We start from the raw sequence: 22,911 nt of genomic DNA, 5'->3' as shown, positions 1-22,911 counted from the left end.
GTTTTCTTCCTTCCTCCCCCTATTTTCTCTTCATAGGACATGAGACTCCACAGTCTTCAAGAATGAGCTTTCCTAGTAACTCAAGAAATACCTATCTAGTAATAAACCATCCTAGATATGAGAAATCAGATGAAACCAGAGACTAGAGACTCATTTTCTTCTAAAATGCTTTATCCAAAAGATTTTTAAAAAGAAAATGGGGGAAATGTGAGAGAAAAATATCCTAGGCTCCCCAAATCACTAAGCTAAAGGGAAAAGTCAAAGCTGGGAACTGCTTAGGGCAAAATTGCCTCCCACTCTATTCAAAGTCACCCCTCTGTTCACTGAGATAAATGCATTTGTTTATCTGATTGCCTCCTTTGGAGATGCTAATCAAAAACTCAAAAGAATGTAACCATTTGTCTCTTATCTACCTATGACCTGGAAGCCCCATCCTTGCTTTTCCAAACCAAACCAATGTTCATCTTACATACGTTGACTGATGTCTCGTGTCTCCCTAAAATGTGTAACACCGAACTATGGTCTGACTGCCTTGGGCACATGTTCTCAGGACCTCCTAAGGCTGTGTCATGGGTGCATGTCATCAACTTTGGCAAAATAAACTTTCTAAATTAACTGAGACCTGTCTCAGTATTTGGGGGTTCACAGATCCAATTGCTTACTCTCCATCTCCAAGTAAATGTCAGAGACCACGTGCATTGAACAGGTTTGAGACTGAACCATGGTTTCTCCCAAATCTGATTCTCTTTCATGTTTTTTGTTTTTGTTTTTGTTTTTTTGAGATGCGATTTTGCTCGTCACCCAGGCTGGAGTGCAATGGCATAATCTCAGCTCACTGCAACCTCTGCCTCCCAGATTCAAGCAATTCTCCTGCCTCAGCCTCCCAAGTGGCTGGGATTACAGTCGTGCAACCACTACGCCTGGTTAATTTTTGTATTTTTAGTAGAGATGGGGTTTTGCCACATTGACCAGGCTGGTCTCGAACTCCTGACCTCAAGTGATCCACCCGACTTGGCCATTTTTTTTTTTTTTTTTTGAGATAGAGTCTTACTCGGTCACCCAGGCTGGAGTACAGTGGCATGATCTGGGTGCTCATTGCAAACTCCACCTCCTGGGTTCAAGCAATTCTCCTGCCTCAGCCTCCCCAGTAGCTGGGATTACAGATGTGTGCCACCACACCTGGCTAATTTTTGCATTTTTAGTAGAGATGGGGTTCACCATCTTGTACAGGCTGGTCTCAAACTCCTGAACTCATGATCTGCCCGCCTCGGCCTCCCAAAGTGCTGGGATTATAGGCATGAGTCACCATGCCTGGCCTCTTTCGTATTTTTTATTACAGCAAATGGCTGGTTTTAAATCTATGATAAATGTGAGGGAGCCATTGACTGAAACTGGAAAGGCAGATAAGGAATAGTTAGATATGTGTGGGAGATGTGCATTAATTTTAGCCATGTTGCATAACACTGGGGCAGGCAGGTAGAAATACTCTGTGGACACTTGGGAGTGAAGGCTCCAGGGAGGTGGATTTGGGTTGGAAATGTGGATTTGGGAGTCATCTACATAGAGGTATTGAAATAGGTATTTGAGCATTTGAGAGGGAAATAAAAAAGGTAGGAGGGAAGGGAGCCAGAAAACACATCGTGAATCACAACATCAAAGGGAGTTTAATAAGATGAAGGCAGTGTCGAGAATCTCCACCAATGAAGGATGAGATGAAGCCACTAGATTGATGACCTCTGATACTGAGGCGTATGTTGAGACTAGAAGCCAAACTACAGTAGTTATACAAAGGTGCGCGTTGTGTTATCTAGCCCAGGGTCTCAGCTTTCTCATTTTTAAAATGAAGGGATCCCCTAGATAAACCCATCTAGCATCTAAGAAGTTGCAGCAGACATTTTCAATGAAGGAGAGAATAAGTGAATCAAACTATATGTATTTCTTGCCAGTTCTATATGTAGGGAGGAGTGGTTAGAATTGAAGCTGTACTTCAAGATGGCTTACTGTGAGAGGTTGACTATCAGTAATAGGTTATCTAAGGGGAGAGTACTATCAAAAAATGAATTTTCAAGACAACAAAGGCCTCTTTTGAATTGTCACTTTTATCCTGTAATGCCACAAAGTAACAAGATACAGGAGACCCTTGGCACTTAATTTTCTGACACTGATTTTTTTTTTTTTTTTTTTGAGGCAGTCTTGCTCTGTCACCCAGGCTGGAGTGCAGTGGCACAATCTTGGCTCACTGCAACCTCCACCTCCCTGGTTAAAGCGATTCTCCTGCCTCAGACTCCCAAGCAGCTGGGATTACTGGCGTGTGCCACCACACCTGGCTAATTTTTGTATTTTTTTTTAGTAGAGATGGTGTTTCACCATGTTAGCCATGCTGGTGGTCTTAAATTCCTGACCTCAAGTGATCTGCCCACCTCAGTCTCCCAAAGTGCTGGGATTACAGGCATAAGACACCATGCCAGGCCCTGACACTGATTTTCCTTCTGACTTTTTGGGAATGGATGTGACAGCAATTCTGCTAAGTACAGATTTCTTAATGCTTTGACAATATTTATTAGGTCACAACATTGGTAACATAGGAATTCAAAAGGTGCAAGAAACAAGGCACACTGGCGATGCAGCATTGTTTTTGTTAATTGCTTATACATTGCCAAAGGTTTTTCAACAAATTCAACCTACTCTTATGTTACTTAAGTAGATGGTTTAAGGCAGTAGTCCCCAACCTTTTTGCACCAGGGACCAGTTTTGTGGAAGACAACTCTTCCACAGACAAGGTGGGGTGGGGTGGAGCGTAATTGCAAGACGAAACTGTTCCACCTCAGATCATCAGGCCTTAGGTGCTCATAAGGACCAGGGAACCTAGATCCCTCACGTGCACAATTCACACCAGGGTTCACACTCCTATGAGAATCTAATACTGCGGCTGATCTGACAGGAGGCAGAGCTCAGGTGGCAATTCTGGCTCGCCAGTCCTTCACCTTCTGCTTTGCCACCCAGTTCCTAACAGGCCACGGACCAGTACCAGTACCAGTCCACAGCTCGGGGGTTGGGGACCCCTGGCTTAAGGAATTCAGGGCTGGTAAAATAATTGTTGAGCCTCAAGTCCAGATTTTCAATACATATGGTGAGGCCTACTGAAAGGCCGATGTCAAATAGACAGATTTATTTATTTTTATTTTTTATTTTTTTGAGACGGAGTCTTGCTCTGTCGCACGGGCTGGAGTGCAGTGGCCGGATCTCAGCTCACTGCAAGCTCCACCTCCCGGGTTAACGCCATTCTCCTGCCTCAGCCTCCCGAGTAGCTGGGACTACAGGCGCCCGCCACCTCGCCCGGCTAGTTTTTTTTTTTATTTTTTAGTAGAGACGGGGTTTCACCGTGTTAGCCAGGATGGTCTCGATCTCCTGACCTCGTGATCCGCCCGTCTCGGCCTCCCAAAGTGCTGGGATTACAGGCTTGAGCCACCGCGCCCGGCCAAGTTGACAGATTTTAAGAATTATGGGTGCATTTATTTCTCAATACAAAATTATCACTATATTATGGATATATAATATATCCATTTTAGGATCTTCTCAGGTTTTCTTTTAGGAGTTTACTTATACATTTATTATGTTATTTATGATTATATGTTTATAAGGTATATATGGTATTTATTAAAATCACTTATGTTCTGGGATGTTTACATTAACAAAGATCTATGAGGAGGATTTTCTCAGTGAAGAGGACTTGATCTACGAAACTGAATTCTAGAATTTTCTGACAGTCAATCCAATCGCAAACGGCTTTATCTGACAGCTATCTCAAAGCAGACCTCATTCATCAGGGAAGCTGATGGCATGCTGGATAAATTCTCTAATTCAGACAGAAGGACTCAGCTGTCTTTTCTAAGTATGACACATGAGCAAGGGGCAAATCAAAGTAGGAAAAAAATCATTTTAACATCCAGAATTCATCACAGTATTTAAACAATTAGAATTTTACTTTATTTCAGAATAAGTTTACAGTTGAAAAATGATTTACTAAAGCCACATTATTCATACAGACAAAACTTTCATAGCAAAACCTTGGTACATGAGCATTCATAATTCGAATACTATATGGATATAGAAGATATTTAAAAAATGAAAACGATGTATTCCAAAGGCTGTAATAGGCACACTATATATGCTTGTACTGGGCCCGCCAAGCATTATACTGTAATTCATTAAATGTGATCCAAGAAATTGCAGATTTTTCAGCACTATGTACTGAAAAGCTAAAAAGGAATATAATAGCTACTCTTATGCTAAAGAAGCTTCTACTATCAAGACTACAAAATAGGAGCAGCAAGCCAAACCAACAGATAATGCCTTAGGTTTTCAGAGAAAGAATACATGTATGGCTTTTTCATGTTCATTTTTGAGGCTGGTTAGCAAGTCTGGCAGATGGAAAAGAGGAAATTAGTCTATAATAAAACATTAAAGACATAATTTACAAGGCATCTGATATTTAACATGTTCAAACTTGGAAAATAATAACTGAGCTTGATTTTAGAGCAAAGTTGCGAGGTATTACGTAGCAAAAAAATGACTTCTTCTGATTAATATTTTGGCATAAGAATCTCTTATGCAGAAGAAAAGTAAGTTTTCAAATGACATGGTGGAAAAATATGTAAGATGAATAATTAGAATTTACTTTCAGTTTTCAGTAACTACAGAGAATATAGATCTTCCAAGGACCAAGAAACTAAATTTGGTCCTTAATATAAACTCATAGGTCTTTTAAAAGCGTGGGTTGAAATATGTACTCATGCTGAGAGTATCCACGCTGATAAAGGTGAACATGTGGTAACAATAAGAAAAAACGTGTACATTTTTCAGGGCACATTACTACTTCTACATTATACTGAAATTGCCTAAAAGGTAAAAATGTACATCTTAGATTCTCAAAGGTTTTATTTTTTAACTAGCAATGAAATATAAGTGTAAAAGTGAATCATGCAGTCTTTTTATCTATCAGTTACTGTGTTCTTGATATGAGGGGAACAGAATTCTTTTTTTTTTCCCTTTAAATCCATAATGTTCACAAGTCATCATGTGGAACTAAAATCACACACAAAGGCGAATCATGAGGAAACGTTAAATATTTCAAAATGCCCACGAGGCGTGCCAGAAACAGTGCTGTGTCTACAGCACAGAATTGTTGGAGGCCAAAGCTAAAGCAGTAGGTGCTACTGCAACTTCTAGCTCTTTACTGCTGCTTTTTTGTTTGTTTGATAGGGGGGGATTCAGGTGAGGGGGTTCGGTCTCTCGGGAAGTTAGGCCATAATTTCTGCAGGTTCAGTGATTAACTTGGATCCATCCCATGCTGTCTTGAACTGTTCAGGAACGGGAAATTCTCTCTGGAAAAAGGCAAGAAGAACAAAGCTCTTTAAATTACAACGAAGTTATTTAAACTAAGGCTTCCTTTTGCAAACAGATGGGGAGGCTGATTTTTGCCACATGATAGGCAAAGAAATTTGATCGAATTGCAAGCTGCGTCATGGGGAAGTCTTTGTCACGTGGAGACTTGCATATGTCACGTGTCAGTTCTGTGACTTCAAGCCAGTATCATCATTAAAGCTAAAAGCATCATTTAGAATGAACCAGGCATCCTTCTAAGCACTGGACAAAGATGAACTCAGCAGATCTCCTATAATAACCCTATGAGCTAGGAGTTCTTGGGGATGCCATCTGTAGGAGACAGAGGCCTGACAGATTAAGCAACTGGCCCCAAAAGATGTGGCTAGTAACAGCACAGCCAGAATTCAAATCTGGGCTCTATTTTACCCACTACTCTCCACTAAACTTCAACATGCACATGAATCAACTGGGATCTTATGAAAATGCAGATTCTGGCTGGGCACAGTGGCTCACACCTGTAATCTCCTAACTCTGGGAGGCCAAGGCGGGTGGATCACCTGAGGTCAGAAATTTGAGACCAGCCTGACCAACATGGTGAAACCCTATCTCTACTAAAAAAATACAAAAAAGTAGCCAGGAGTGGTGGCATGCGCCTATAGTCCCAGCTACTCTGGAGGCTGAGGCAGGAGAATCGCTTGAACCCAGGAGGCAGAGGTTGCAGTGAGCCGAGATCATGCCACTGGACTCCAGTCTGGGCAACAAGAGCGAAAACTCCATCTCCAAATAAATAAATACATACATACATAAATAAAAATAAAAATAAATAATAATAAAATGCAGATTCTGACCCAGGATCTTATTAAAATGCAGATTCTCCCTGGCTGGGCTCGGTGACTCATGCCTGTAATCCCAGCACTTTGGGAGGCTGAGGCGGGCGGATCACCTGAGGTCAGAAATTCAAGACCAGCCTGACCAACATGGAGAAACCCTGTCTCTACTAAAAATATAAAATTAGCCAGGCGTGGTGGTGCGTGCCTATAATCCCAGCTACTCGGGAGGCTGAGGCAGGAGAATCGCTTGAACCCAGGAAGCAGAGGTTGCAGTGAGCCAAGATCACGCCAGAGCACTCCAGCCTGGGCAACAAGAGCGAAACTCTGTCTCGAAAAAAAAAAAAAAAAATGCAGATTCTGATTCAAGATCTTATGAAAATGCAGATTCCGATTCAGTAGGTCTGGGGAATGGAATGAGAAACTGCATTTCCAACAAGCTCCCAGGTGATGCCAATGCTGCTGGTTCCAATCACATGGAGTAGAAAGGTTTTATCCCAGAGGTAGCTCTTTACTCTTTGATAAATTGTAAAAATGAGCTTAGGGTTATATACACGTTTGTTACCCTTCACCAAGGCACTCTACTTTTCCCATTGCAAAATACACATACAAACACGTACACACAAAGAATAATAGAGAATAGTCAAAATAAAAGTAGTCTGAGTCAACACTCTCCTTTCCCAGATAGTGATTCTTAGTGATTCTCCAGTCATTTCAGAAGAGGATAGAAGACCTCCTCCAAGGCAAGGAAGAAGGACAGAAGACCTTCAGAAGAAGATAAAAAACCTCTCCAAGGCAAGGAGGCCTTGGACCTGGCGGGGCCTCTTCGGACTTCCGGTCCATGCAGTGCTTGTTGAAACCTCACGTGTCTGGTAAGTGATGCCCATGCTCGTAAGCCGTGGTGTTTTCATGGAACACACACGGGTACTTATCTTCCTAGATGTAGGATCCAACTGTTTCTTTGGGATGAAGTCATTCACTCAAAAGGAAAGTCCTGGGCCAGGCATGGTGGCTGACACCTGTAATCCCAGCACTTTGTGAGGCTGATGCCAGCAGATCATCTGAGCCCAGAAATACAGGACCAGCCTGGGCGACACAGCAAGACCCCACTGTATAAGGACAAGCCTTACACAGTGTAGTGCTGCTGAAGAGCCACTCTGATTTGGCATCTCTTTTGGCAGAGTTGCAGAGGATTCCCAGGAGTGGGGATGGTAATCCCACCCTCCCCTTTGTCTCTGCCTGTCCTCAGGGATACTGTTTCTACAAAACATACAAAAATTAGCAGGTGTGGTGGCACATGCCTGTAGTCCCAGCTACTTGAGAGGCTGAGGCAGGAAGACTGATTGAGCCCAGGGGGGTCAAGGCTGCAGTGAGCCATGATTGCACCACTGCACTCCAGTCTGGGCAACAGAGCAAGACCCTGTCTCGAAAAAACAAACAAACAAATAAATAAAATAAAGGCAAAGCCCTTGCTATAATGAGTGATGTATTCTTCTTGAGTAAAATCTGCAAGGGAAAAATCTTGAAGTAAAGAACCCACAATCTGAGTAACGTGTGTGTGTTTGTGCAGCCAATATTCTTTCTGGGGCTCTTCTGGATGGGTAGACGAGGCTTGGTGTTTGTTCTTAAGAACCAGGCCAAGCAGAGAATGTGCCAGATGAAGGCACTTCTTTGACAATAATTGCACTAGAGCTGCCCCAAATCTGTTCCTGGTAGTGAGGGGTTAGTAATATGCTAACGGGTCTTCTCTGGGAGACCAACTTCTTTCAAGACGAAACATCCCCTCCATCCATTCCCATGCCATAATGCCCATGGCAGGTCCTCTGTGTTGTTCCCTACCAGCTCCAACCAAGAACACATGAAGAGGGGCCACAAGGTAATTGACCAATAAGAGGCAAGATCTTGTTTTTTTTTTTTTTTGAGATGGAGTCTTGCTCTGTCGCCCAGGCTGGAGTGCAGCGGCGTGATCTCGGCTGACTGCAACCTCCGCCTCCCAGATTCAAGTGACTCTCCTACCTCAGCCTCTCAAGGAGCTGGGACTACAGGTGCCCACCACCACATCCAGCTAATTTTTTGCATTTTTAGTAGAGACGGGGTTTCACTGTGTTAGCCAGAATGGTCTTGATCTCCTGAGCTTGTGATCTGCCCACCTCGGCCTCCCAAAGTTCTGGGATTACAGGCGTGAGCCACCGTGCCTGGCCAAGACCTTGGTTTTTAGCATGAATGCTCAGGTTTCGACTTACGCTCATCCTTTAGGCTGGTGGATCTTAATGCTGGCTCCCCACTGGAACTGCCTGGGAAGCTTTAACAATTACAGGCGCCTGGGTCCCACGCCCATAGATTCCAGCTTCATTAGTCTGCAGTGTTCATCCAAACCCCACTGCTTTTCTTAGCAGATCCAGTGCCATGCAGCTGAGCCTTCTGCTTAAACAGCTGTAAAGCCCAGGGCTCTCTCCAATTTTTGGCTCTCCTACTCTGAACCTGTTGGCATCAGCTCTCCAGGAATTTTTTTAGGTGGAGAACCCAAGAGAGGACTCTTCTCTATCTCAGGGTTAGACTGTCCATACACACTTACTAGTGAAGCATGGCCTGAGGCTTGCAGAGTTTTGTTTTTTAAACTGAAATGATGAATTCTGGCCTGTAATGTATGACACGTGGCTGAGCAGAGCTGAAGAACTTACTGCCAGGTGCGGGGGGGAGAATGTGTCGGCAGTCACGCTGTCTGCTGAAGGAGATCAACCTGTGTGTCGATTGCTGCGTAGGCCCTGGCAACTGACCCCTCAGGCTGAGGGAGCTCCTCTTCCAGATGTTTGCCTGCTAAGTTACGTTTTCTCCCATCCTTCTCTGGTTCACTGGCTCCCTGCACTGGCAGACTTGGAGGGAATTTTCTGTTTTTTTTTGTTGTTGTTGTTGAGACGGAGTCTCGCTCTGTCACCCAGGCTGGAGTGCAGTGGCCGGATCTCAGCTCACTGCAAGCTCCGCCTCCCGGGTTTACGCCATTCTCCTGCCTCAGCCTCCCGAGTAGCTGGGACTACAGGCGCCCGCCACCTCGCCCGGCTAGTTTTTTGTATTTTTTAGTAGAGATGGGGTTTCACCGTGTTCGCCAGGATGGTCTCGATCTCCTGACCTCGTGATCCGCCCGTCTCGGCCTCCCAAAGTGCTGGGATTACAGGCTTGAGCCACCGCGCCCGGCCAGAATTTTCTGTTTTTGGTTTGTTTGTTTGTTTGTTTTTTTGAGACTGAGTCTTGCTCTGTCGCCCAGGTTGGAGTGCAATGGCGCAATCTTGGCTCACTGTAACCTCCGCCTCTTGGGTTCAAGCGATTCTCCTGCCTCAGCCTCCCGAGTAGCTGGAATTCACATGGCTAATTTTTGTATTTTTAGTACAGATGGCTTTTTGCCGTGTTGGCCAGGCTGGTCTCAAACTCCTGACCTCAAGTGATCTGCCCTACTCAGCCTCCCAAAGTGCCGGGATTACGGGGTGAGCCACCATGCTCGGCCTTCTCTACTGATCTCCCCACTTCCAAGTAGCAACTAGCAGATCCATCACACTTCATGAGCCAGGAAATGTACTTACTTATTCATATTCCCTTTTGAAAGTGTGAGAATATGCATATGCTTCTTTGAGAAGGTGCTTTGTTGAGGAGAGAAAGCTGAGAAAATAAATAGTGGCCAAGTCTCTTAGACTAGTGTTTCTCAGAAGGGCCATTGGATGGACTTAATGGATATGCCTGTTAAAAATCGGATTCCTGGGCCTCACTCCAGGCCTCCTGAATCCAACCTCCAGGTGGAAGATTTGGGGACTGGCATTTTCATAAAACTTCCCGATTCTTACACTTAACCTCTCACTTAAGCATAGCTGCACAAACAGCCCTACTTACTGTCTTTTCTCTGGCCTCACACTTTTTCTCCAAGGCATTTGTCCTTCTTTCCTGTTTACCTCCACCAGGGCAGAGGAAAATACTTAGTCCTACGTAATACGAACTCAGAGGCACGCTGTGCTATTTGATAAACACCGGCCCATTAAATGAATTATTAGTACACTACCTTGAGAATCGGAAATCCAGGAGTGAGTACAGTCAAGAAGCTAATAGGCGGGAAGAGATGCGGAAGACAGCTCCCTGAATTCCTCTCCTGCCTGTGAATTCTGCTACAAATAAAGCTCGCAGGTTGGTGGTTGATTACTCAATCTCTAAGAATGTTAATAATGAAGGCTCCAGAAAAATTCTTGACAGCCGTTTGAAAGGTACTTACATAATCACCATCCTGAGGGATAAGTATGTTCATTTCAGATGACTTGGCACTCACGATCTCACAGCCTAATGCATCTTCACTGAGGTATATGTGGCAACCTTCTGTCTTATTAATGGAAATTGTTGGCACTCTCCCCATTACCTGAAATAGGAAAAAATATCTGGGACCAAAGCAAAGAAGCAGAAATCACAATGCCCTTGAATAAATACAATCTCTTGGCTTTAGCTTGGGTTTAACCAAGCATTAGGATTGAGCTGGGGAGGTGGGTTAATGGCAAAGCCTTCAGGCAGAATAGGATGGGTGTCATTCGGGGACAGAATGAAAAGACCACACAAGGGGATTCTCAAACCTCAGGGTCTCTTTCCTGAGACAAAATTAAGGGATTAATTTGGGAACAGCAGCTAGATGTTCAGAAAAAGCCTCACAACCGTGTTAGTGGATTTGAAACATGTATTTGATTTCATGATAAAGGAAACAAGATGTATTCACATTCATTTGCTTGAAATTTTACTTTTGACAAATCTCTATGAAACTAGGATTAAAGCAAGTTCTAAAGTTGTCACTTACAAGTAAAACTATTCTTGAGTAAAAACTGAGTAGATTTTTCCTGAACTTAAATAAGAAACACTACCATTCTTTTCACATAAGTCCTTTGCCGGATAAAAATCTCAGTGGCTGAATTTGAGGCTTACATGAGATGAATGTCTAGGTATTTTGAAATGTATTCATTTCAGGAGCCAAAACTGGGGGCTTGGCTCAGGATACTCATTATATAGATAAATAGGATCATACAAAAGAGGAGGTGATTCTTTGTATTGTTTATAAATATCGAAGTGCTATAAAAATTCTGATCGGTTTTAAATTTCTCTTCCAACAATCAGTTTTCAGACATCCCCCCAAAATCTCCATAAGGGCAGACTGTTCCCCCAAAGACCGTATTACAACTCTTTAATTTTCCTTCTTGTCATGGTAATTAAAGCGATAAAGACATCTCTTCTTTCACAGCGGAGAAAAGGCTGGATTGCAAACCAGGAGCAACTCCTGTTGATGGTGCAAGTGATGTAAAGAATTCCTTGTGGGGAGTCTGGCCAGGTCACTCTACTTCTCTGGTTCCTCCTCTCTCTTCATAGAAACTGAACACTGAGTTGGAATTGAGCCCCAGTGGAAAAATAAAATAGGCAGGGGTAGTTCAAGGACAGGTACACATAGGGCTCTATCACAAATAATAACACGGCACCTATATCTGTATTTCAAGAATGTGTCTGCAGTCATGTTTTGGTGATTTCTAGATGTCCTTTCTAAATTTTTTGTTTATTTTTATTTTTTTGAGACAGAGTTTCGCTCTGTCACTCAGGCTAGAGTGCAATGGCGCCATCTCAGCTCACTGCAACCTCCACCTCTGGGGTTCAAGCGATTCTTCTGCCTTAGCCTCCCAACTATCTGGGATTACAGGTGTGCACCACCATGCCCGGCTGATTTTTTGTATTTTTAGTAGAGATGGGGTTTCACAATGTTGGCCAAGCTGGTCTCAAACTCCTGACCTGCTCGCCCTGGACTCCCAAAGGGCTGGGATTACAGGCATGAGCCACTGGGCCTGGCCAGATTTTGGATTTTTTGACTAGGGATGCTCTATGTGTACTGGAATTTTAAGACTACTTCTGGTATGTCAGAATTTAATTTCCACAGCATTTTGGGCAGTACTGCATTTGGGTATGTAATAAACATGTCTTTCTTCCCTGGTGGCCTGTGAACACGTTGAGAGCAGAGATTGTTTCTTATCAGGAGAGCCAGGCCAAAGAACAGCTCCTCTGCTGAGCGATGGGTGATGTGCATTTAATACATGTTTCTGCATTAGTATTGTTTTCATGAATTTCTTTCTCCATACAATTTTAAACATTTCCATTGATTATCTTAGTCTTTTCTCTCCCCCATAATTTGTACTATCATCTTAGGACAGTTTGCCAAAAATAGGAATGCTGGGCCAAATCATATGAACTTTCATCCATTCCCCTTCCCCACCCTTTTCAATATTTTAGTATTATTGAAGTGAAATCTGCAAACATAAAATTCACCCATTTAATTTAATTTAATTTAATTTAATTCTTGTTTATTTTTTTGAGATGGAGTCTTGCTCTGTCACCCAGGCTAGAGTGCAGTGGCATGATCTCAGCTCACTGCAACCTCCACTTCCTGGGTTCAAGTGATTCTCCTGCCTCAACCTCCCGAGTAGCTGGGATTACAGTTGTGTGCCACCACACCCAGCTAATTTTTGTATTTTTATTAGAGACGGGGTTTCACAGTGTCAGCTAGGCTGGTCTCGAACTCCTGAGCTCAGGTGATCCACCCACCTTGGCCTCCCAAAGGAGGGATTACAGGTGTGAGCCACCACATCTGACCAAATTCACCCACTTTAAGTGTACAATCCAATGATATTTAATAAATTTACAGAGCTGTGCAATCATCACTATAATCCAGTTTGAGAACATTTCTATTAGCCCCCAAATATCCCTAATGCCCATTTACAGTCAATCCCCATCCCCACCCCCAGGTAACTGTTCATCTACCTTCTGGTTCCATTGTGACCAAGCCCTTTTAAAACAATGTATTAACTGTTTTAAATAGGTCGTGATATTCACTTGGTTTGAACATTCAAAAGTTCAAAAAATATTCAGTAAAATGTCCTTCTCTTGTCTCTAAGCCACATGGCCAAGTTTCCAGTCCTCCATGGTTTATCCTTTCAGAGGGTATTTTTATAATGCATGTCTGTATCCTTAAAAATTATGATATATTTCAAACATAGAAACATATAGAAATTATATAACACATACATAAGTACATATATGTCCAATCACCAAACAGCTTTGTAGACTATTACATTTTGGCTTATTAGCTTTTTTTTGGATTAAAATCTGGCAATATAGTTGAAGCCCCCAGTCTGTACCATCCAACACCTCATTCACCTTCTTCCCTCCCTCCCTAGATGTAACTCCTGTTCTGAATTTTGTGTTTGTCATTCACCAGGTCTGTCCATCACGTGAGGTGCCTGGGACGGCCACCTGGAGCTCTCATAAGCATATGTAACATGAGTTTTGCATGTTTTAAATTTTTTAATAAATGGATACATTATACATAGCCTGCAATTCTATAACTTGCTCAATGTTGTTTTTGAGATTTACCTATTTTTATACATGTAACTGTAGTTCATTTTTTTCTTTTCAGATGGAGTCTTGCTTTTGTCACCCAGGCTGGAATGCAATGGCGCGATTTCGGCTCACTGCAACCTCCACCTCCTGGGTTCAACTGATTCTCCTGCCTCAGCCTCCAGAGTAGCTGGAATTACAGGTGACCGCCACCATGCCCAGTTAATTTTTTTTTTTTTTTTTTTGAGACGGAGTCTCGCTCTGTCGCCCAGGCTGGAGTGCAGTGGCCAGATCTCAGCTTACTGCAAGCTCCGCCTCCCGGGTTTATGCCATTCTCCTGCCTCAGCCTCCCGAGTAGCTGGGATTACAGGCGCCCGCCAAATCGCCCGGCTGGTTTTTTGTATTTTTAGTAGAGACGGGGTTTCACCGTCTTAGCCAGGATGGTCTCGAACTCCTGACCTCGTGATCCGCCCGCCTCGGCCTCCCAAAGTGCTGGGATTACAGGCTTGAGCTACCGCGCCCGGCCAATTTTTGTATTGTTAGTAGAGACGGGGTTTCACCATGTTGGCCAGGCTAGTCTTGAGCTCCTGACCTCAACATGGAGAGTTTCACCATGTTGGCCAGGCTAGTCTTGAGCTCCTGACCTCAGGTGATCCACCCGCTTCAGCCTCCCAAAGTGCTGGGATTACCGGTGTGAGCCACCGTGCCCGGCCTGTTCATTTTAGCTGCTATACTAGTTAAACTACCAACTGGTATCCTATTGGGAGAGTTTATTAACTTACCAACTGGTGGACATTTAAATTGTTTTTATTGCCATTATGAATAATATTGCAATAAACATTTTCACATGTGTCTCCTTGGCACATGTACCGGGGCTTCTTTAGTGTATACACTGAGAGTGAAATTACTCAGTCACAGACTTTGAATGTGACTTTCTTAGATGCTGCCAATTTGCATTGCAGTGAATGTCACAGATTTACTCCCCCAACATTGATGTATCAGGGTTCTCATTGTTTCACCTCCTTAGCAATCCTATAGCATCAGACTTTAGTATATAGGCAGTCCTCAAATTGGTAAGATTCAGTTAACCTAGCACCATGCAAAGTAAGGACAGCCTGAATGCAAAATGGATGAGTGTGAGAAGACATCACTAAATGTGGTATTAATTGGTATCTATACTTCTACTAGTTAGGTAGGTTGTAAGTATTTTCATACACTTATCAACCGCTTTCTTTTTTGTCTGAATTGCCTTAATATTCTGTGCCCATTTTTCTATTAGATTGTTAGCCCCTTCTTTCTTTCCTTCCTTCCTTCCTTCCTTCCTTCCTTCCTTCCTTCCTTCCTTCCTTCCTTCCTTCCTCCCTCCCTCCCTCCCTCCCTCCCTTCCCCTACTCCCCTTCTCTCTTTCTTGTTTCGCTCTTGTTGCCCAGGTTGGAATGCAATGGCACGATTCTTGGCTCACCGCAACCTCTGCCTCCTGGGTTCAAGCGATTCTCCTGCTTCAGCCTCCTGAGTATCTGGGATTATAGGCATGTGCCACCATGCCCAGCTAACTTTGCATTTTCATTAGAGACGGGACTTCTCCATGTTGGTCAAGCTGGTCTCGAACTCCCAACCTCAGGTGATCCGCCCACCTCAGCCTCCCAAAGTGCTGGGTTTAAGGCATGAGCCACTGCACCCGGCAGCCTTTTTCTTATTGATTTAAGTTCTTTATAAATTCTAGATACCAATCCTTTTTGATTATCTGCATTGCAAATATCTTTCTTCAGTCCATGGCTTGTCTTTCAGTTTCACATTATGTCTTCTGCTAAACATATAATTTAAACTTTGATGTAGTTAAAATGACCAGTCCTTTCTTTATGGTTTGTGCTTTTTGACCCTAATTAATTTATTTCCTACTCTGAGGCATAAAATTTTTCTTCTACATGTTATTATCAAAGTTTAAAAGTATTTGTTTTTCACAATTAGCATTTTACTTTTATGTAGGATGTGAGGTAGAATTCAGTGTATTTTTTTCCCACATGCATAATCAATTGCCCTAAAATACAAATTGCCATCTGTGCATCTATCGATTTCAGGGCTTGCTAGTCTTTCATTTATCTATTTTTGTATACCACTAACAACATAGCACTTTACAATGAGTCAATATCAGGCATGCAGTTCCCTTCACCTTATTCATCTTTCACACTGTTTTAGCTATTCTTGTCCATTTGTTTTCCAAATGAATTTTAAGACCATTTTTCATTTAAAACTCTGTTGAGATTTTGAGCTGAATTTCATTAAACTCACATTAAATAACTGAAACCACTGATAGTGATGTCTTCCTGTTCACTGACTTACAACACCACTCTTGCATTCTTTGTAACTATCTCCCATTTCTGTTTACTTTTTTTTGCTAGGTACCTACAGTTTTGTTGCACCTAGCAACAAAATAGCTATTTCAACCTTATTTTCGGTTACATTTTCTTTTCTTTGCTTTTTTTTTTTTTTTTTTTGAGACAGAGTCTAGCTCTATTGCCAGGCTGGAGTGCAGTGGTGCAATCTTGGCTCACCGCAACCTCTGCCTCTCTCTCCGGCTTCAGCCTCCTGAGTAGCTGAGACTACAGGCGCCTGCCACCATGCCGAGCTATTTTTCTTGTATTTTTAGTAGAAATGGGGTTTCACCGTGTTAGCCAAGATGGTCTCAATCTCCTGACCTCATGATCCGCCAACCTCAGCCTCCCAAAGTGCTGGGATTAGAGGTATGAGCCACCGCGCTCAGCTTCTATTGCATTTTCTAAAACTTGTTTGTGGTAGAAAGAAATGCTATGGATTTTTGCATGTTCATATCATATCCTACCATCTTGCTGAATGTTTTTTCAGTTTTATAGTTTCTTGAATCTCTTGGGTTTTATATAAACACACTTATTTTGTTGGGAAATAAGGACATTTTTGTCTCTTCCTTTTTCAGTTTTATTTCTCTCAATCATTATCTTATTGCGTAGGTTATTGCTTGAGCCCGGGAGTTCGAGACTAGCCTGGGCAGCATAGCTATGCTGTCTGTACAAAAGATTAGCTAGGGATGGTGGCACACTCCTGTAGTCCTAGCTACTCAGGAGGCTGAAGTGGGAGGATCAATGGAGCCCAGGAGTTTGAGGCTGCAGTAAGCTGTGATCACCACACTGTACTCCAGTCTGGGCTCAAGTAAGACCCTGTCTCAAAAAAAAAAAGAAAAAGATGGAAATTATAATTGGCCAAAACCAAGAAGTCCGTTAGATTTTGGCATATTAAAAAATTCCATCTGGCTAAATCAAAATTATTAAAGATTTAACTTCACAGATTTTCTTCTGTTTTGCAAATTCAACTCCAACCCTACTTCCCAGGTTGTTTTTCTGATGATCTCACTGATTCTTTAGAAAAACTTCATCCTCGTGATCCAGGACCAATTTTTCCTGAGGAAAAAAGTTCTCTTTGGAATGGTGCTAATCATACGAGGAGAGTCTCACAGTATTTTTATTTATGCATTAGTTGATTCACTCAAATCATACTCATCAAACATTTACTGGATGCCTACTATGTACAGGTACTGTGCAAGTTTCTGGGGCTATAAAGAATAGTTAGCTGTCTCTTTTTTTTTTTTTTTTTTTTGAGATGGAGTCTCTCTCTCTGTTGCCCAGGCTGGAGTGCAGTGGTGCAATCTCAGTTCACTGCAACCTCTGCCTCCCAGGTTCAAGCGATTCTCCTGCCTCAGCCTCCCAAGTAGCTGGGACTACAGGCACCCACCACCACACCCAGCTAATTTTTGTATTTTCAATATAGATGGGTTTTCACCATGTTGGCCAGGCTGCTCTCAAACTCCTGACCTCAGGTGATCCACCTGCCTTGGCCTCCCAAAGTGTTGGGATTACAGGCATGAGCCACCATGCTGGCCAGTTAGCTGTCCTTGAAATTGAGGTGGTATGCCAGTAATGGAAACACAAAATGGGATCTGTTAGAAGAGATTGAAAAGAAAGAACTAACACTGAGAAGTAAGAGAGGGGTCTACCAAGGGGGTGATGATAGAGCTGTGTCCAGAAGGAACAGGAATAAGAGTATTTTAGGTGGCCACAGGGCAGTCTTGCTCTGCTGCCCAGTCTGGAGTGCAGTGGCGCGATCTCAGCTCACTGCAAGCTCTGCCTCCCGGGTTCACGCCATTCTCCCGCCTCAGCCTCCCGAGTAGCCGGGACTACAGGCACCGGCCACCATGCCCTGCTAATTTTGTTTCTGTATTTTTAGTAGAGACGGGGTTTCACCGTGTTAACTAGGATGGTCTCGATTTCCTGACCTTGTGATCGCCCACCTTGACCTCCCAAATTGCTGGGATTACAGGCGTGAGCCACTGCGCCCAGAAGCAAGGCTCCTTCTTGCAGGTGGAGTGGATGGTCTGTGCAAGGCCACAGCTTACAGCGTGGTTGGAAAGGCTCTGCTTACCTGGATTTGAATGTCCTGGGAGTTGATCACTTCCACAATGCCCACCACATTGTCAAACACCAGGCCGAGTTTCTTACAGTTGTCTAGGGGAGAGAAAAAACACACCAAAAAAACAACTCCACTAAATACATACAGCTTGTTTCTACAACATCATAATAACAACAACATAATAACATCATAGAGCCATAATTCTGCCCTACCAATTATAATGGAGTTTACTTTCCCTTTTATCTGAAGAGTTGATTTTTCGCATTTGAAAATGTAAGCCACTTGTTTCAGCTCAGTCTCTGAAATCACAAGGTCATTCCTGTCCTCTTGGTACTCCTAGAATTAAGACAAATACAAATACATAAGGATACATGAACGGAATCCACTGCACACTGAAATTCTACAAGCTCAGCATGAAGTATGGCTTTGCAGCATATTCTTTCGGAACCATCTCCTTATGGATGAAACCACAGGTCTTACTCTCATTGTTCGGATGGGAAAAACGGAACCACTTCTTGGAAGCAAGTCAGTATCTTTCTGTAAACATCAGGTATCAGGCACCCTAGCAGGTGGGAGGCTGGAGCAGGGATGTGAGAGCTTTTTGTTGAGACCTTGATGTCAAGTCTGGACTCGATGCTGCAGCAAAACCTGCTGTGTCAAACAGGAGTTGAGCAAACAGGCTGGTGAAGGGTCACAGCAGTGGTCTAAGCCCCGTGTGTTTTCAAGGCGATGACAACTCTCCAAGGACTCTGGTCCTTCATCTTTAGGGAAGCCCTCCAGATCAACAGGAGACACCAGCTGTCACTCCCATTTGCAGTGTCTACATCCTGCTCACACAGTTAGCCCGGACAGTGGGGGGTGGCAGCAGTGGGGTACAGAGGTATCATCCCTCTATCTGTGGGACCGAATGAAACATCTCACAGCACGTGAGAGTGGGGCAGACTTCCCAGTTCCATAGATTAACAGTCTGTCTTGCTGCCTGATTAAAAGCTTGGAGAAAGAATAGCTAAATCCATAGAGACAGAAAGTAGAATGGTAATTGCCAGGGATTGGAAGGGGTGCAGGCAGAGAAATAGGGAGCTATTGGTTAAGGGTACAGACTCTTGGTTCTGCAAGATGAAAAGAGTTCTGTGCTGGGTGGTGGTGATGGCAGCACAACTATGTGAACAGACTTAATGCCACTGAACTGGACGCTTAAACACAGTGAATAGTCCATTTTATGTTACGTGTATTTTACTACCACTTACAAAATAATTTAAAAAGTTGAAGAAAAGAATGCATGAGAACCTGTGAAAATAAAGTTTATGGAAGCATTCAGAAACGCCCTGGTTTCTACTCTAGCCAGTGGTTTTTGCCTCTGCCACTTCACTTAGGTGGTTAATAGGCACCACCTAACCTATTTAATAGGTACCACCTATTAAAGAAGGAATAAATTCTAACTTTTGATAGCAGAGTAGGGTAACTGTAGTTAACAGCACTGTCTTATATATTTCAAAATAGCTATAAAAGAGGCCTTGAAATGTTCCTACCCCATAGAAATGACAAATACTCAAGGTAATGGACACGCCAAATATTCTGACTTGATCATTAGCACCCCCCCGCCTTTTTTTTTTAAACAGTCTCACTCTGTCACCCAGGCTGGAGTGCAGTAGTGTGATCTCGGCTCGCTGCAACCTCTGCCTCTCGGGTTCAAGTGATTCTCCTGTTTCAGTCTCTCAAGCAGCTGGGATTACAGGCACGTGCCACCATGCCCGGCTAATTTTTGTATTTTTAGTAGAGATAGGGTTTCACCATGTTGGCCAGGCTGGTCTCGAACTCCTGACCTCAGGTGATCCTCCCACCTCAGCCTCCCAAAGCGCCAGGATTACAGACATGACCCACCGAACCTGGCCAATTGTTATACATTCTATGCATGTAACAAAATATCACAGGTACCCCATAAATATGTACAAATATTATGTATCAATAAAAAAATTTTTAAAAAAGAAATCCTTCAGATCTTGGTAAATGGTTTGACTGTTGCTCCTTTCGTTGGCATGTGTCAGGAAAATAAAGGTTAAAATGCCTCACTTACCACTCTCCATTTCTTTCCTTCCAACTCCAACACTGGGGCATGTTTCTGAGAAGGATGAGATTTAGGAGATGTGGGACTTGGAGTGTGACTTTTGGTAGGAGATCGAGTTTGCCCTCCTTGAGCACGCAGGCTGGGATTTTTGTATGTCTTCTGGTCATCTGTGACATGGCGGAGCCCTAGGAGGACAACACACATGGACACATTTATTTTATGCAAAGGGAAATGTCTCTAACTTGCAAGATGAACATGATGTAAATAAAGAGCATAAGAACTTTTGGTAATGCAACTTTCAAAACAGTCTAGTGCTTTGTCCAAGTCAGGATGCAGGAGCTGAGTCCTGTACAAGTTTAGAGTTGATGGAAGCAGTGTAAGTTGTTTTTTTTTTTCTGGAAATGGAGTCTCCCTCTGTCACCTAGGCTAGAGTGCAGTGGCGTGATCTCAGCTCACTGCAACCTCTGCCTCCCAGGTTCAAGCAATTCTCCTGCCTCAGCCTCCTGAGTAGCTGGGGTTACAGGCGTGCACCACCACGCCCAGCTAATTTTTGTATTTTTAGTAGAGACAGGGTTTCACCATGTTGGCCACGCTGGTCCTCGAACTCCTGACCTCAGGTGATCTGCCCCCCTTGGCCTCCCAAAGTGCTGGGATTATAGGCATGAGCCACTGCACCAGCCAAGTATTTTTTTTTTTTTTTTAATTTGAGGAACCTCTTCTGTTGAGATATAAAATGATAGATAAAAATCCTGCAAAGAGCAAACTACCTCACGAAAAAGGATCACGTCTTACATCTTCTCTTATGGCTAAATTATTCTCCAGACACAGCCTAAAAGGTTAGGGCGTTCCAGTGAGTATATATCAGAATATGGAACTGACTTTATGAGTCCATTCCTTTACTTTGCAAATGAGTTTCACAGGGCATCCAGAGCCAGCTGGAGCCAGAGAAAAATTTAGAATTTTGGATTCTTAGCTCCAAGCCCAGTATAGTGGGATATAATTCTTTGACAAGCCTGTACACTGCTTCAGGACAGAGGAGCTAATGTTTGCCATTTTTATTTATTTACTTTTATTTATTTAGAGACAAGGTCTCACTCTGTCACCCAGGCTGGAGTGCAATAGTGCACTCCAGCTCACTGCAGCCTCCATCTCCTGGGTTCGAGCGATCCTCCCGCCTCAGATTCCTTAGTAGCTAGAACTGCAGGTGTGTGCCACAATGCCCAGCTAATTTCTGTTTATTTTTGGTAAAGATGGAGTCTCACTGTGTTGCCCAGGCTGGTCTTGAACTCCTGGGTTCAAGCAATAGGCCCACCTTGGCCTCTCAAAGTGCTGTGATTACAGGCATGAGCCAGCATGCTCAGCCTGCTATTTTTATTTCACTTGATCTTGATGCCTTGGTTGTAAATGATGACATGCAAGCACTGAGGGCAAAAGCAAGGATGCAGCACAGTGATCCATTTAGAACCCAGAGTCTCTGAGTTCTTCTTTCTGGTCTACACAGTGACCCCCTGAGCCCCTCTGCATGGACATAAGGAACATGGCAGGCTCCTGTCTTCCCAGCACCAGCTGCCCCCCTCCCTGCATGCTGGAGGCAGGAATGGAGTGATGCATCCATCACTGGGGCTCCAGCGGCTCATTGTGTCTGGGAGCCAGAGGGAAAGGGAGGCAGCTTCCAGGTCTTGTTTTCTCTCTCACCTTTCGTAATTGCTTCTCCCTGGTTAAGCTGGGCAAATAAAGCTGAGCGTGAAGGAGAAGACTCCTCTTTTTTGCCTTCATTCTCGAAAAGTGGAGGTGGCCCTGGAGGAGGCGGAGGAGGAGGGGGTGGAGGAAGGCCAGGCCCAGAGGAGAGGACAGAAAACGCTGATACTGTGGATGCTACAGGACCCTGAGAAGAGAGAAGACATAGCATTGCATTGAGACTGCGCCCTTGCTGGGATTTTGCCCAAGTGAGTCAAAGCCTGCTGCCGATGAGGGAGTGGGGTTGAAGCCTCAGCAAAGGCTCCCAGAGGGCACACCTGTGCATCATGGGTCTGTTTGGGAGGGTCTGAACCACAGCAGCTCCAGCTTGGGAACATGGAACATGACTTAGCTGTGTGGCCCTGTCAGTAGGATCTGTGTGGTGATGAGCCCTGCTGCCAGATCAGAGGCAAACGAGCCATACTCCCAAGTCCAGGTCCAAGGCTCAGGATCTAAATGACACCGGGCCTTGGCCAATTTAGAATCACAAGAAAAAAGTGATCCAATCGATCAAACGATTAGCTCTTTTGAGACACTGGAAACTAACCACCAATGCGGTGTGGGGGAGGGTAAAAATATTCAGTGGTGATTGGATGCTTCCGAACCTTTTTGAGCAGTGAAAGAGAGAGATACAGAAACTCTCTGGACCTGATTTTCCAAATATGCCTGCCTCAAACTGACCCCCAAACAAGGGCCATATGTGACCGGGATGCTTGTCAAACCCAAAGGTAATGAGGGTCCAGGATCCATATGACTTTTCATCAAATGTTGGCTGTTAGTGAACCAACTGAAAATTAGATTCTTCCTGATCCAACAGCTATGGTTATTCTTATGTTCACTGCTACGTAAAGCACAACCTTTGTTTTCAGTATGAAAGCCAAACAAATTCTAATGGCAATACGACGTGATAGACAAGAGAGGGACTTGCTTTAGTTCAGTTTTGCTTTGTTTTTTAAGGAGACAGGGTCTCACTCTATTGCCCAGGCTGTGTGCAGTGGTGTGAACATAGCTCACTGCAACCTCAAACTCCTGGGCTCAAGCGATTCTTCTGCCTCAGTCTCCTGAATA

The 22,911-nt window shown here is 43.7% G+C and overlaps 1 protein-coding gene across 2 annotated transcripts in view; it reads right to left on the bottom strand.

The window, feature by feature from the left end:
* Positions 1–3,956: 3,956 nt before the first annotated feature.
* CAP2 (CAP, adenylate cyclase-associated protein, 2 (yeast)) overlaps positions 3,957–22,911 on the bottom strand; it is a 169,075-nt gene continuing 150,120 nt past the window's right edge. The window contains exons 8-13 of one of the 2 annotated variants that reach the window (XM_011962746.1): positions 21,802–21,991; positions 20,116–20,291; positions 18,254–18,377; positions 18,054–18,136; positions 10,465–10,605; positions 3,957–5,384 (exon numbers count right to left, since the gene is read on the bottom strand). In XM_011962746.1, the coding sequence (XP_011818136.1) occupies positions 5,301–5,384; positions 10,465–10,605; positions 18,054–18,136; positions 18,254–18,377; positions 20,116–20,291; positions 21,802–21,991 (798 nt within the window). In that variant the 3' untranslated portion in view covers positions 3,957–5,300. The remainder of the gene's footprint in view (positions 5,385–10,464; positions 10,606–18,053; positions 18,137–18,253; positions 18,378–20,115; positions 20,292–21,801; positions 21,992–22,911) is intronic. The other variant, XM_011962747.1, reaches the window with a different exon arrangement.

Source organism: Colobus angolensis, unplaced genomic scaffold, assembly GCF_000951035.1.
Source record: "Colobus angolensis palliatus isolate OR3802 unplaced genomic scaffold, Cang.pa_1.0 Scaffold6, whole genome shotgun sequence".
NCBI classification, from domain to species: Eukaryota; Metazoa; Chordata; class Mammalia; order Primates; family Cercopithecidae; genus Colobus; species Colobus angolensis.
This window is presented reverse-complemented; position numbering and strand designations above follow the sequence as displayed.